This window comes from Halichoeres trimaculatus, unplaced genomic scaffold (genome assembly GCF_033239565.1).
Source record: "Halichoeres trimaculatus isolate MK-OKI-2021-1 unplaced genomic scaffold, fHalTri1.1 fHalTri1_scaffold_5, whole genome shotgun sequence".
NCBI lineage: Eukaryota > Metazoa > Chordata > Actinopteri > Labriformes > Labridae > Halichoeres > Halichoeres trimaculatus.
This window is the reverse complement of record NW_027437183.1, coordinates 28543386-28556826: the sequence shown is the minus strand read 5'-3', so window position 1 is coordinate 28556826 and position 13441 is coordinate 28543386. Positions and strand designations below refer to the sequence as shown.

Below are 13441 nucleotides of genomic sequence, written 5' to 3'. Positions count from 1 at the left end.
TTTACGTTATCAGTACCTCAATGCTTGATCCTTCGACTTATTCTTCACTGCTTCATTCATTTCCTTTGTGACACATTTCTTCTATTTTTTTTTCAATATCTCTTTTTCATCCCTGCTTGTCCCTTTTCTGCGCCCCTGTATTTCCTATTTCCCTCCTTTATCTTGGCTTACTTGCTCTCCTGTCAGAGAGATGCAGCTATTTAAAACCTCACACTTATTCTTCTCATGGAGCTGCTCTTGAACACCAGAGAAAGAGGGTATTGGAGGGGTGGGGTGAGATAAGTGCTAAAAGTGCAACAGAATAATCTCTCAAAGTTTACATTGAATCTGGGGTGAATCTTCTCTATAAAATGACCTGCTTTACAAGCAGTGACAGATATTGTGTGACTATCCCCTGCTTCTATTTACTTTTGGAGATATTTACTGTGCAGTGCTTTGGCCTTTGCTTCTAAAGCCAATATAAAAGCCATACACCAGAGGAGAAGCTCAAACACTCTTTGGCTTTCACTTTTTCCAGAGTATCATTGGCTCCCAGGGAAACTGTAAGTCGTGAATCATTTGCGTGAGCTGTCCTATGCTTGTTTCTAAGGGTGTATTCACACTAGTGGCTCATTTGCTTTGTTCCAATTCAGGGGCAAAAATGATACGATTGTAGCGGTTGTCACTTGGTTCGTTTGCGTTTACAAGGCAAAAGTCTCTTGCAGTCCAAAGTTGTAAACAAAAGCCACGTGTGATCGATTCTTTTCTCTCACTGGTCAGAAATCATACCTGGAAGGTGGGGAGTTTCCCTGTCTTCATTCATATTCTTACCACTTTAGATTAGATTAGATTAGATTAGATAGGAACTTTATTAATCCTTTGGGAGGGTTCCCTCAGGAAATTCAGAACTTTCACTTTCACAGGAAACTTTCACTTTCCACAGGGAAGAACAACCATTGAGCATCAACAACGTGTGTGGCTAATTAGCGTTACAGCGTTTATCTGGCTCATGAACCAGTGTGCTATATGACCAACATATGTAGTTTTTAAGAGTCCTAACTACATTAAGGCACTTTGATAAGGGACTCTATTTTTTTAGTGCTCCTGCACATGAGCCCATGACTCATTTTCCTCAGTTCCTCAGCCTTTCCTTCCTCTGCCACTGTGGTTGATCCTTCTACTCTTCTTCTTCTACTGTTTTGACTGTACTAGGGCTGCGGGATATGGCCGAAATCCAATATCTCGATATTTTTGGGCTATATCTCGATACACAATATATATCTTGATATTCTGATTTCTCTTCTAAACCATTGTATAAATTTTTAATCCAACCCTTTGATGCATAAAATTGCATCAGTATAATGATTCAAGCAGACCTTTTGGGGTTTTTAAAATTTGCTAGAAAAAAAGGTGAAATCTCAATCAGGTTAAGTTTTGCAAACCTTTTATTTTAAACCAAACTTTATGTACTTACATATTTTTAGTTCCAGTAAAATAATTCATTCAGATTTATTCAACTGGCTGATCATATTATATTATATTATATTACATTATATTATATTATATTATATTATATTATATTATGTTATATTATATTATATTATATTATATTATATTATATTATATTATATTATATTATACTTTCAAAATATGAACTTAAGTTAGAGATAATACTTTTATTTCCATAAATCACCTACCTGGATAATGTTGGTCATGCTGAAAGGACTCTAGTGACTTATGTTTTTGAGTATAGGTTCTGGGTGAATTGTATTGCATTCGGGTTTGTCTTCTGATAATATGCCAGCTCGCAGTATTTTGGTATTCAGCTGTAAAATAGTAACAAACTCATCTGCCGTCATGTTTCGAACAGTGCACAGCTGATTGCCGTGACATAAGGGCAAGTAGGGGAGGGGGGAGGAGCAGAGTGCGCAGAAAAGCAAAAGTGAAAGTCAAGAATATGTTGCGTTCTTTTCTCATTGTGGATAGTTGGAAGAGAATCAGGGATCGTACGGACAGCCTAGCAAGCCCAAATAAGAAACTACACTTTAGAAAACAAGCCCCAAGAGCCCACAACCTGATTTGAGGTGTAAGCGACTTTTTCTAGTACTGGTTGTACTTGATGATTGCCATATAGTCATTTCATATATGTCACAAGCAAAAACCTGAGATATATAGAGTATATTCAATAGATCCCCAGCCCTAGACTGTACAATTGTCAATCGAGCTCATTACTGCTCACATTACTACAGTGTGAGCCACAGTTATGAGTCGTGCCAGTTGCTGGGGTGCTTGTGTTCTCATTGCAAAGGAACCGCTACAGGGCTCGAATGAAAGCAAGCCCAGACCACAAGCGATTGCTGTGTTCACAAATGCCCAAACAAAATGGGGTTTCGGGGGGGCTGCTCACAGTTTCAGAACAACTGCCCCAAACGATCCAGGGGTGGATACCCTTAAACTCAACTACTATTGGGAATGGTTTAACAGTGATCTCTTTTCTTGCCTTTGCAGGTCTGGTTGTGAGAGAAGCCAGCATAGAAATCACTCGACAGCAGGTGGAGGAGCTGTTTGGTCCTGAAGATTACTGGTGTCAGTGCGTGGCCTGGAGCTCGGCTGGAACCACCAAGAGTCGCAAGGCACATGTCCGCATTGCATGTGAGTACACAACTTTAAACATTTGTGAAATTTCCAGAAGATACTGTTTGAATTGGAGTGAGTCAACCAGAGAAATTTCCAGTTTTTGCCCCTCCAAGAATCAAAAAGATGAGTTAGCACATAAAACAAAATAAAGATACAAATTGAAAAATTTCTATGCATTCTAATTTGACTGCTGTGTTTCAGCTTTTAAGTCTAGTTATCTAAGATAGTGAAGTAATTGTGATACAATGAGAACGTGACATTGATGTGCAAGTTTTTTTTCAATTACATGGGTTTTTTTTCCATTTTTATCAAGGATTTTAAACATTTTTTAAAATTCAAAATAACAGAACTCCATGTGTGGAATTAAAAAGGTCATTGATCACAATTAACTACCAAGATAAAGTTATAAATCACAATTTAAGGTAATTTAACATTCAACAGCCCTAATTAAAAGCTTCATTCCTGCTATGCTGCTCGTTTTGAATCAGAAGCACTCACAAACACAAATGTGTCTGAGAAACTTGCAGCTTGGTCTAATCTTCCCTCTGTGATTCAGGGTGGGAAACTTTTGTAAGCTCAGACTTATCTTTAGATTTTCAGTCCACCATCAGCAGCTTCCTGTTCTGGTCTGGTGAAGAATTTAATATGACAACTGGGAGTCTGGCCATAAGGTCATCCAGTGAACATGACCAGACTAAAACCAGCCGGACTGGATATTGCTTTAGCAGACACCATCACAGTGATACACTGTGCACACACTGATAACAATGGGGAATCATGTTGCGCTCAAAAAACAGTCCAGGGGTAAGAAAAGGTTGAATGCTGAGCACTGGTCACTTGATGCTTTTGTAGCGACTGTGCAAGAAAAGTGTTTGAGTGTTGGATAGAAGTCACTTTAAAAGCTTGGTTTGTTCTTACAAGTTAGGCCTCGTCTAACAGCATGGATTGCTCCTTCAAAGCTCCTCTCACTGGCTTGAGAATTGAACCCACTGCTGTAGTTTACCGAGCGTCATGGCTCCGGTCAATTCAGCCTCATAAGACAACAGGGACTTGTCTGAGTGCTCAGGTTATGGAAAGGTCAAGCAGAAGCGAAAATACCAATAACAGAATCGACCCTTCCTCCTGCCTGTACCTGGCTTACTCTGACAGGGAGGCTGTGCTTGAGTGAACTCTCAAAAGGACAACCGAGGGCTTTGACTGAGTCCATTCAGCAGATACTCAGGACAAACTGCACACAGCCCCATATGTAGTACTTTAACAGACTGTATCACTCCAGCAGACACGCACACTGAAAATCCTCTTTTCCCAGGTTGGTCTTATCCATGCTGTTGGGGATATCCATCATGTTGACTCTTGTTGTTTTTTCACTCTGGTTGCTTTATTTGGCTTCAAATAGATCCAGTGTTTTCCTGTACTGAGCCTGTTTATCACATTTCTTTATTTACATGCTAATTTTCGCACATTTTTTTTATTTTATTGATTTCCTTAAAAAAAAAGGATGAGACACCAAAGGAAAAGTGATAAATAATGCACATATGATTCTGAAAACAGGCTTATTTGTCATGCTTTGCTTTACTTTTCAGACCAAATACTCTAAAGTAAAATGGTTTTAGCACAATAGTAGGCTTATACAGCAGTTTAGAGAGAAGATGTATAGTTTTTTGGTAAATAGTGTCATGTTGCAGTATAGAACAATAACTTTTAAACAGAAGTTTTCAATTTCTGTTTATTCAGTGGATGGCGTCTCCACTTCATACTGCTTTGGTGTGTGAAGATGTTTCTCTGTCTGCTCACAGAGTCAGTGACACAGTCGTTAATATCCCTTAAGCTCCACTAATAATTGAAAGGAATGGGCCTCCTAAGGGTGCAAAGAAAGCTGGGTAATGTGCTGCTTTTGGCTAACGTTTGGACTGACGCTCGCTGGGAGATGGATGCAGGCTGGAATATGTACACAAGCTTTTGAGATTCTCCAAATAAACACAAAGAGTGATCATAACACAGAATCTAAACATGTTGTATGTTTGTGACTGTGAAAGAGTAATACAATAGTTATTTGTGTTCATAAAATTACTAACTAACGGTGGACCATTCTTGTTTAGCATTTACAAGTTTACTGTCCCCTCTTAGCATTTTAACACTACTTTTCATTCACTCATTTATGACACATTCATACACTGATGGCAGATGGCTGCTAAAGTAGGGGACTGTCTGTATTACTCATCTGATTCATGCTGCTGACTTTGTTGTTTTTTCTGGGGTTCAGTGTCTCCCACAGCTCAGATAGCTTACTTTTCGTCATTAGACAACTCCATTTTTACCTTTTCCTACTTTTTTTTGTTTTATTTTAACTGCCTCGATCTGTTCCATCAATCTTAAGAAACTAAAAATTATATTTGTTTGCTGCCAGAGCGTTTCACTGAATGACAATGAAGCCTCTTTGCCTTACTGAGAATCTAAAACAGAGGTCGCCAACCCATTGATCACGATCGATCGGTCCATCTTTGAAGCTTCCCCAGTAGATCTTGAAAATGATAGAAAAATGAATCACTCTGCATGACACATGATTGAGTTCCACCCATAGCTTGCACATTATAGACAAATGTGGACTGTGGCTGAAAAAGTTGTTTGAGGGATACAAATCCAAGCTTACTTTGATCATTTATCGTTGTTAACTGATGCACTATCATGTACCTCTGTGTTTCTTAAGCTGTTATGATTCGTCAGATCCTGAGTATCCCGTGACTCCCGGGGAAAACTTGTGTTCTACGCTATGTCCAGATTTATATGATGTAGAAGCAGAAATTCCAGCTGTCACTCTGTGTGGGTTATATTTAATTTAACTTTCATCTTAATCAGTTTGTGGATACTGTAATGATGAGTCCTGCGCTCCGGTATTTGCATGTATTTAGCATCAGCTGATCGTCAATCCTTCTCGCGCTCATACAAGAGTCACCTTTCCGCTCTCTTTGGGACAGAAGTTTTAGGTTTTCTATCTTTCCTCTCATTATTTAAAAATCAACAGAAGAGTTTTCCTCCAGCTTTTGGTGATCAAACCTGAAAGCCTGTCAGCTTTCATATCACATTGATACTGTGTGTCTCTGTGCAGGGGCGTGCCCAGACTTTCAGACTGGGGTGGCTCAATGAGGACAGGAGGTAGAGGGGCAGGATGTGCACATTTCCAGATTGTCACCATTCATCCTATTTAATTATTATTATTATTTAACTTCACTCTCTATTTTAAGTACTATGAATATCTATAATTGTAGATATTAAATCCCAGTTTTTGGTTTTAGTATAAAAAATGTATTACATATCACATGATGTGCATCAGCCAATTTGTTATTTTAAAGCAGTACTTTTGAGACATAATTGATAAGATAAACCTTTGAATTACTACAAAAGGGACATTTAAATCAGTAATAGCAAGAAAATAATTAATGAAAATGCTGTGTGCAACATTCATTCTTACTCATTTTCATTTTCTCATAATGTAAAAGTTAAAAGTTATAACATCCAAAGAGTTTAAGCCAGTAAGCAAAACAGCCTCTAACACTTAAATACGAGGGGCTTTAGTCTAATTCATACATCTAGTCTTGTTAAAACTGGAAATACATAATGTGTTTTCCATTTTTCTTCAAGCCTTCATTAGGTAGATCTTGCATTCACGCTGGTTGGGTTTAGATATCTTGGGCTCAAAAGGGTTGGTGACCACTGATCTAAAATAATTGTGTCTGTTGAAACTAAGTTTAAAATCATCCACGCTGTGTCAGAGGTAACTATCCTGTTTGTCCATAACATTCTTCTTCATTTTGGTATCAAACAGGTAAAATCTGAACTTGAGGTTAGAGGGGGGACTGATAAAGTATGCCTCTCTTGGATGATACCTCAAAGGAAGGGGATGGTAGAAACCCCTTCTGTAATGTATTGCTCTCTTTTTCTTTCACTTAAGATTTCTCGTTTCCACCCTTTTTTCTCCGTATGGTACATTTTCCCCTTTGACTTTGCCTCCCCCTCCATCTTTCTCTTTCTCTCTTTCTCTCTGTTATAACAGTGATTTTTCCCTTAACCAGATCTGATTACACTCAGCCCCCTCTTGCGATAACCTTTTACTTCAAATCGACCCAACCTCCTGACCTACCCCGCTTTCGCCTCCTATTTGGATCTACAGTTGTGATTAAAATGCTTCCTGGCAGCTCGAGCTTGCTGAGCAAAGTGTCTTTTCAACCCCACCATGCAACAGCAATTCAGCGTTTCTCTTTCACATTCCCATCTCCTTTTCTCACTCTGTACTGTTTTCATCTTTCCAGTTTCCTCCTCCGCTGACGAGCTTTGCTTATCGAGTGTTTTATGTTTTCCTTTGTCTCTTGAGCTTTCTCTCCTGCTACTTCCTTTATCATTCTCCAGCATCATAACTGTTTTATTAACTGCAGAATTAACATGTCAAGGCATTAACTGAATATTCAGTTTGTAGCTGGATAATGGCAATCAGTGTTGTGGCTGTAAAAGTGTCAAACACACAATCAGAGATATTAAATACCCTGAGTGATTTGTCGGTACTTTTGGAGCTAAGCACTTAAGCTGAGTTATGGGCGGCGCAGGCAGCTTAATTCAAGTTTATAAACCAGGTGTCACCAGCGCACACACACACAGACACACACACACACACACCTTAATAATGCACAAACTGTAGGCTCATACATAGGGGTGAAGAAGCACGGGCACATGCAGTATGAACAGACAAATGTGCATGCAGAGTCACTCGTGCTCTCTGGCCCTGCAGCCATCAGGTCAAGTCATTCTCCTTCAGAAGGATCAGGGTCATACACACCCACATACACCAACATACATGCAGAAAAACAACAGTCACACAATTTTCAGATTAAGGAAATTTATTGTGCAACCTTTCACTGAGAGACCAGACACTCAGAGTCACAGACAGACAGCTCCTTGTGTCGACTGGAAAATGTCTGCTGGTGAATTTTCTCCTGTGTTGTTTATGATGCAAACGTCTCTGTGAGTGTTTAGATTTTCCTTCAATCAAGGATGAATTAGAAAAAGGAAAACAAGCCTCGTCATGGGTTTCACTGTTAGACCTGCAGCACTGATTATTCCCAAACTGGCTTTAACCTGCACAGAGTTTACCAAAGCCTGCACCTTAAAGTGCAAGCCAATGTTTTACAGCGCGTTACCCAAAACCTACCACACTGTCTCTTTCACTTTTAATGTTAGATGAAATAACACACTTAACACTTAAGTTGAGGCGTATGCAATACAATTTACATACATAAAAACAAATAGCTGAGAATTATTCTGCACGCTGTTTACCTTTTTGCAAACACAGCTTGCAATAAACTCACTTTTTTTTCTTGCTTTGACTGACATCAAGACTTTATAGCTGTCGCAAACACCAAATAAACCTTTTTATAGAGAGATCTCAGAGTGTCTGCATGTGTGTGTGTGTGTGTGTGTGTGTGTGTGTGTGTGTGTGTGTGTGTGTGTGTGTGTGTGTGTGTGTGTGTGTGTGTGTGTGTGTGTGTGTGTGTGTGTGGTTTTGATGTATCACACCCTGTAAGCTACTGAGGTCTTTCCATCTTTCCCAGATGTCAAAAACTGCTTTAGTGTACTCTTAAGTGTTAAAATGGAAAGCCACCGCGCTGATATGGTCACATAAAATTAAGTCACTTTCTACAGTCCACATGTGAGAAAAATAACGCACACATGCAGTATACGCTCTTAAAGTGTACACCAGTTTTTTTGATGAGACAGGAATGAGATATTCAGAGAGACTGGGTGATTAGTCATCTTTGACTCAAGAGAAACTCTATAAGATTTAGTTGTAAGGACAAACAGATATGAAATGAAATATAATTGTATATTCACTGAATTCTAACATGAATATTCCCTGGAAAAGATACAGATATGTTGCTATGAGCTGCAGAAGCAAAATCAACATCAGATTGAAGATTTGTTAATATAATCAATGACTGGCAAGAACAAAACACTTTACATTTACTATTGGAATGATTCTCAGTGTGTTATAGATTTGAGAATTAAAAGAAATCAGGATGATAATTTTAAAAAAATACATGAGTCTAAGACCTGATAATATCAGAGTCTGAACCACTTTTTCCACATCAGGCGTCAAACTGAACCAACAGTTTTCAACAGAGGCTTCAACAAACTGACGCCCAGAGGAAACTTTGTTCTCTAAGTTCTTCGTCAGCAGATGGAGAAGGTTACTTGTTCCAAACTGGAGGACAGACCTCGCCTGATGTCTCAGTCTGATCACAGACTGTGAAGTGTTGAAATGACAGGGTGGAGGGTTCAGTAAAAGAACTGGTCTGAGTGGAAGGACACTCTCTGAAGTCACTCAGGGAAAATGGCGCCCTGTGTAACCACACTGAAACTGACTGACACTCAAGGTCACACGTTACTCTGAGGTCTTCCATTTTTGTACATCTTGGAGATTTATTGATGCACATATGAGAGCCTGAAATTTGAAGCGGTACCTATCAACTGAAATTAACCACAAAAGGCTAACTAACCAACACTTAACACTGTATGGCTGTAGGACATGTTTATGTTGTCTTAAAGGAAAACATCCTGATTTTCCTGATTCAAGATGTTACAAAAAAAAAGTATATATGCAAAGATGATGGGTAATTACTATTAAGTGAAGCTAATAAAAATAAAAATAAAATATGTTATTTTTTGGTAGAATGTCATTATTTATAGCTTTCATGATAAAACACTCAAAAAGCAAAAGAACTAATCAAAACAGACTTGGATCCCACAGAAGGAAGTTGTTACAACTTTATTATCTAGAACAAATAGGTTTTAATTATAAATGTGTTAGATGTCCCTGTTCTCCTATTTGTATTTATCCCTTTTGTGTACTTTGTCACTTAATTCTTTTTTTTTACTCAGCCAAAGGTCTGATTGTTTCCATTGCATGCCATCATGCAGCAAATTACACATTCAAATGATCCTCCATGAGACTGAAGCAGAGCACTGTGCCTGATGTTTTCTTCCCAAGCATCTCACATTGCTCTTTATTACTTGAGCAGCTCCACCAGAGGAAACCGTTATGATTTGGCATGGGTAGCATGCAGGCGGAGGCACCCATTTTTGGATAATTGCTCTGAAATGTGCTTATGTGGAGGTGCCTGAGGCAACAAACTAACCACAAACATAATAACAGTTTCAGTTTAGCGTGTGGAAGAAGTTTGAGGGAGAGGGAAGAAGGAGGAGTGAGCCAGGCAGGAGAGGGAGAAGGGGTTTGAGGAAGAAAAAAGGGTCATTTTGAAACGACACTTTCACACTGGAGAACACTTTACAAGGATGCCCTCTGTACTTTTCACCCGGACGTGTTCCTAGCTCGTTTGCTGAATTTATCTCGGCTTTTGTTGTGTTTATGAAGGTGGGTGGTGTTATCTGCAGTTTGGGAGTGAAGAGGGGTCAGTGAATTGATGGGACACAGCTGTCCCCCTTCTCCTGTGCACATATTTCCCTTGGGCATGCATTTGCACACATGCAGAGAAAACATGCAAACACACACACACACACACACACACACACACACACACACACACACACACACACACACACACACACACACACACACACACACACACACACACACACACACACACACACACCATCCACTGAATTCATGGTTCCCTGGTGTCATGAACACAATGTCACATTCCCTCTCTCTTCAAAAACACACGTTCTCCCAAACTCACATGCACCATTGCTACCAAATGGGTGGAATTCACTCTGTCAGAGCCCGCAAGGTTAGCACTATGTGTGAAAATCTGTGTGTGGGTGTGTGTTTTCTCTTCATCCCCTGAGCAGTTTGCTTTAATCTCCTTTAATTTCATTCTCAATCTTTATGGAAATCAACTCTTCCAACCAACTCCTCATTTCACCATCTCCCTTACTAATTAAGAGCAGGAAATTGTTCCCAGAATTGGCAGGCATGAGACGAGTGTCTCATCCTTCGATCACTTCCTCACTCCTCCTGATAGCGGCAGTTGTTTTTGCACATTTGTGATGCCCAGTTCAAGTCTGTTTTTCTGAGCTGTATCTCACCATATGCGTTTGCAGTTGTTCTGCCTCTACTTTGCGTGTCATTCCTGCTTGTTTTGTCTCTGTCTCCTGTGCGCATTACTGTGACAGTATCTCTCTTCCTTCATCGTTCCCTCTTTTGTCTCTCTGTGACTGCTTGTGTACGTGTGCCGCTGTGTGTTGTGTGGGTAGCCATGTGGTGGATTAAGGGCTAAAGCTCTGGGTGATTACTCCCATAATGAACCATCATGCTCTGTTCGGGCTGTCATCCCCCACTGGGATTGACTGTATTATGAAGTTATCGTTCAGCCTCAGCAAAAACTCTCTGTCCTCACATAACTCTCTAAACCAATATAGCTGTACACACAGAATGTGGTAATGATTAGATTTAGACTGCATGAAATTAAACCTCATCATTCAGGTGATGTGTAGAATTATTGAAATCCTAGAGCAAAGTTATAGAAAGCAGACAGCTTCATCACCTTGAACACCTTAAAATGCACAAGTTGCTTATTTTCTTTCAACAAAACTAGCTCCAAACTTCATTTTATTAAAAATACACTAAATGTTGAAATTGGGATTTGCAACATGAAGTAGAAACTGGTAGAATGATCGACACTGATGTGCCTCATTAGCCATCACATCCCTCACTCTTAGTTTGAATGTAAACTTAGCCAGAGTTGGTGGTTGTCTCGCACCTGCCAAAGGGCATTTACATTAAGGGAAAAAAAAGGACATCACTTCTGTATTATTTACCCCAGTATGGGATTTGTGTCTGATCAATGACTCACTATTGAAACACGACCTAAAACACATAAGGTAAAAAGCATTTGAGCAACTTCTTTACAAAATGCATTAATGATTACAGTAGTAATATGATTAATAACCTTTTACAAGTTAGACTTTAGACTTTAGACTTCATGCATAAATTTGTGCCTGCTAAGATGTTTTACCAATCACAACAGTTGCTCTTTCCCAAGTCATTTTTTCCAAGCATTTGAAAGCCTTTGGAAGAAAGTCATAGTTTTCCGACCTACAAGGACGTGGTGCCAAATGGCATCTAAACTTTTCAACAGGGCAGCAGCAACACAAGTACTTTTATATGAAATGAAGTGATTGAATGCATCCCTGATAAAGACAGTGTGAGAACCACAGACTGTATGATAAATGACGTAGTCTCCAAGACATCAACTATCTGTTTCTGAAACAGAGTTTTAAAGCAAATAGTTGGCAGGGGCCATACTGACAATGGGGCAGGCTTTGAGCCTCTACACTGACAGCTATAGGGTACCCACCTGTCAATCAGCTGAGCTGTGCCTCAGGTTAGGAAAACTGGCAATCTTAATACCTTCAAAACCGCTGAGTCAGGACCAAGGTTATAATAGTTAACTAAAACGAAATTAAAAACGAAAACTAAAATTTAAAACACATTGCAGTTAACTCAAACTAATAAAAACTAGAAAAGAAAACAAAAACGATAAGTAAACTAAAACTGTATCTTGTGTTCACAAAACTAACTGAAACTAACTAAAATTATAGACAAAATTCCCTTAGTTATAGTTTTTGACAATATTACTAGCCTTTAGGATTTAAATTAATCCGACACATTTTCCCAACCAATTTTATGACAGTTTTAGGCAGTTGTCAGCGCAGCACAGCACCATCAAAGCGGCGTATAGGGACGAGCTTGTTTACTGCACTGACTGGCTGTGCTCTGTGCTGCGATGAAACGTAGTGGAGCAATGAATCAGAGCATCTGTAATAGTTTAATTGTTACAGAGTCCAAGTTTTTATTGTATTTGAGTCTGACTTTATTGTTACAGAGTCCAAGTTTTTATTTATTGAAGCTCATATTATATATTTTTTTATAATTTATGTTTATATTATTTTTATGTAATTTATGTCAATATTATTTTATATAATTTATGCTTATATTTTTTATACTAAGTTTATATTATTTCCATGTGTTTAAGGCAGCAGCCAACATTTCGGTATCAGCATTGACTGAGCAGTGAGCACTATGCTGGACTTGAAAATAAACAGTATGACAAAATATTTACTCTGACCTTTTTGAATCCTGCACCTGGTTAATAAGGTATGAAAAAACTAAAACTAATCTAAAACCAAGCCTTGTTGCAAAAATCAAAACTAAATAAAAACTAGAATGCCTGCTCTAAAACTAATTAAAACTAAACTGTAATGGAAAATAAAATGTCAAAACTAACTAAAACTAAACTATAATGACAAATCCAAAACTATTTTAACCTTGGTCAGGACCTCTCCCACCCCCACAGCCCCTTTTAGTACGTGCTGATAAAAAAAATTAGCTGTTCAGACTGAAGACACTTTTGTACCAGGCTGTAAACATGTTTTTTTCTCCTGTTAAGAGTTTAAACACCCATAGACTGTATAAAACATGGACGCAGTCTCCCCGACATCACCCGTCTGTTACTGAAACAGAAAATGAAACACACCGGCTATTACGGCCATATTGGTAGTGGCAAGGGCTTCATGAACAGCTATAGAGCGCCTGTCAGTCACGTGACCCTGAGCTGTGCCTCTGATTGGGGAAGCTTGCGATCTTAATATCCTCTGAACAGCTGAGTAGGAAAAAGAATCCACCCAGTACAGTGGGTGCTGGTAGTAAAATTAGCGACTCAGACAGGAGACGTTTTCTGAACCAGGCTGTAAATAGGTTAATTTCTGCTTTGAAAACTGCTTTTTTTAGCTTGGTGTATGTGACTTCTGGTACTTT

At 39.0% G+C, this 13441-nt stretch overlaps 1 protein-coding gene across 3 annotated transcripts in view; it reads left to right on the top strand.

Moving 5' to 3' along the window:
* The window catches only part of LOC141790959 (netrin receptor UNC5C-like), a 231512-nt gene that overhangs the window by 129190 nt on the left and 88881 nt on the right, over positions 1-13441 (top strand). For all 3 annotated transcript variants that reach the window (XM_074671129.1, XM_074671127.1, XM_074671128.1), the window contains exon 3: positions 2488-2631. In XM_074671129.1, the coding sequence (XP_074527230.1) occupies positions 2488-2631 (144 nt within the window). The remainder of the gene's footprint in view (positions 1-2487; positions 2632-13441) is intronic.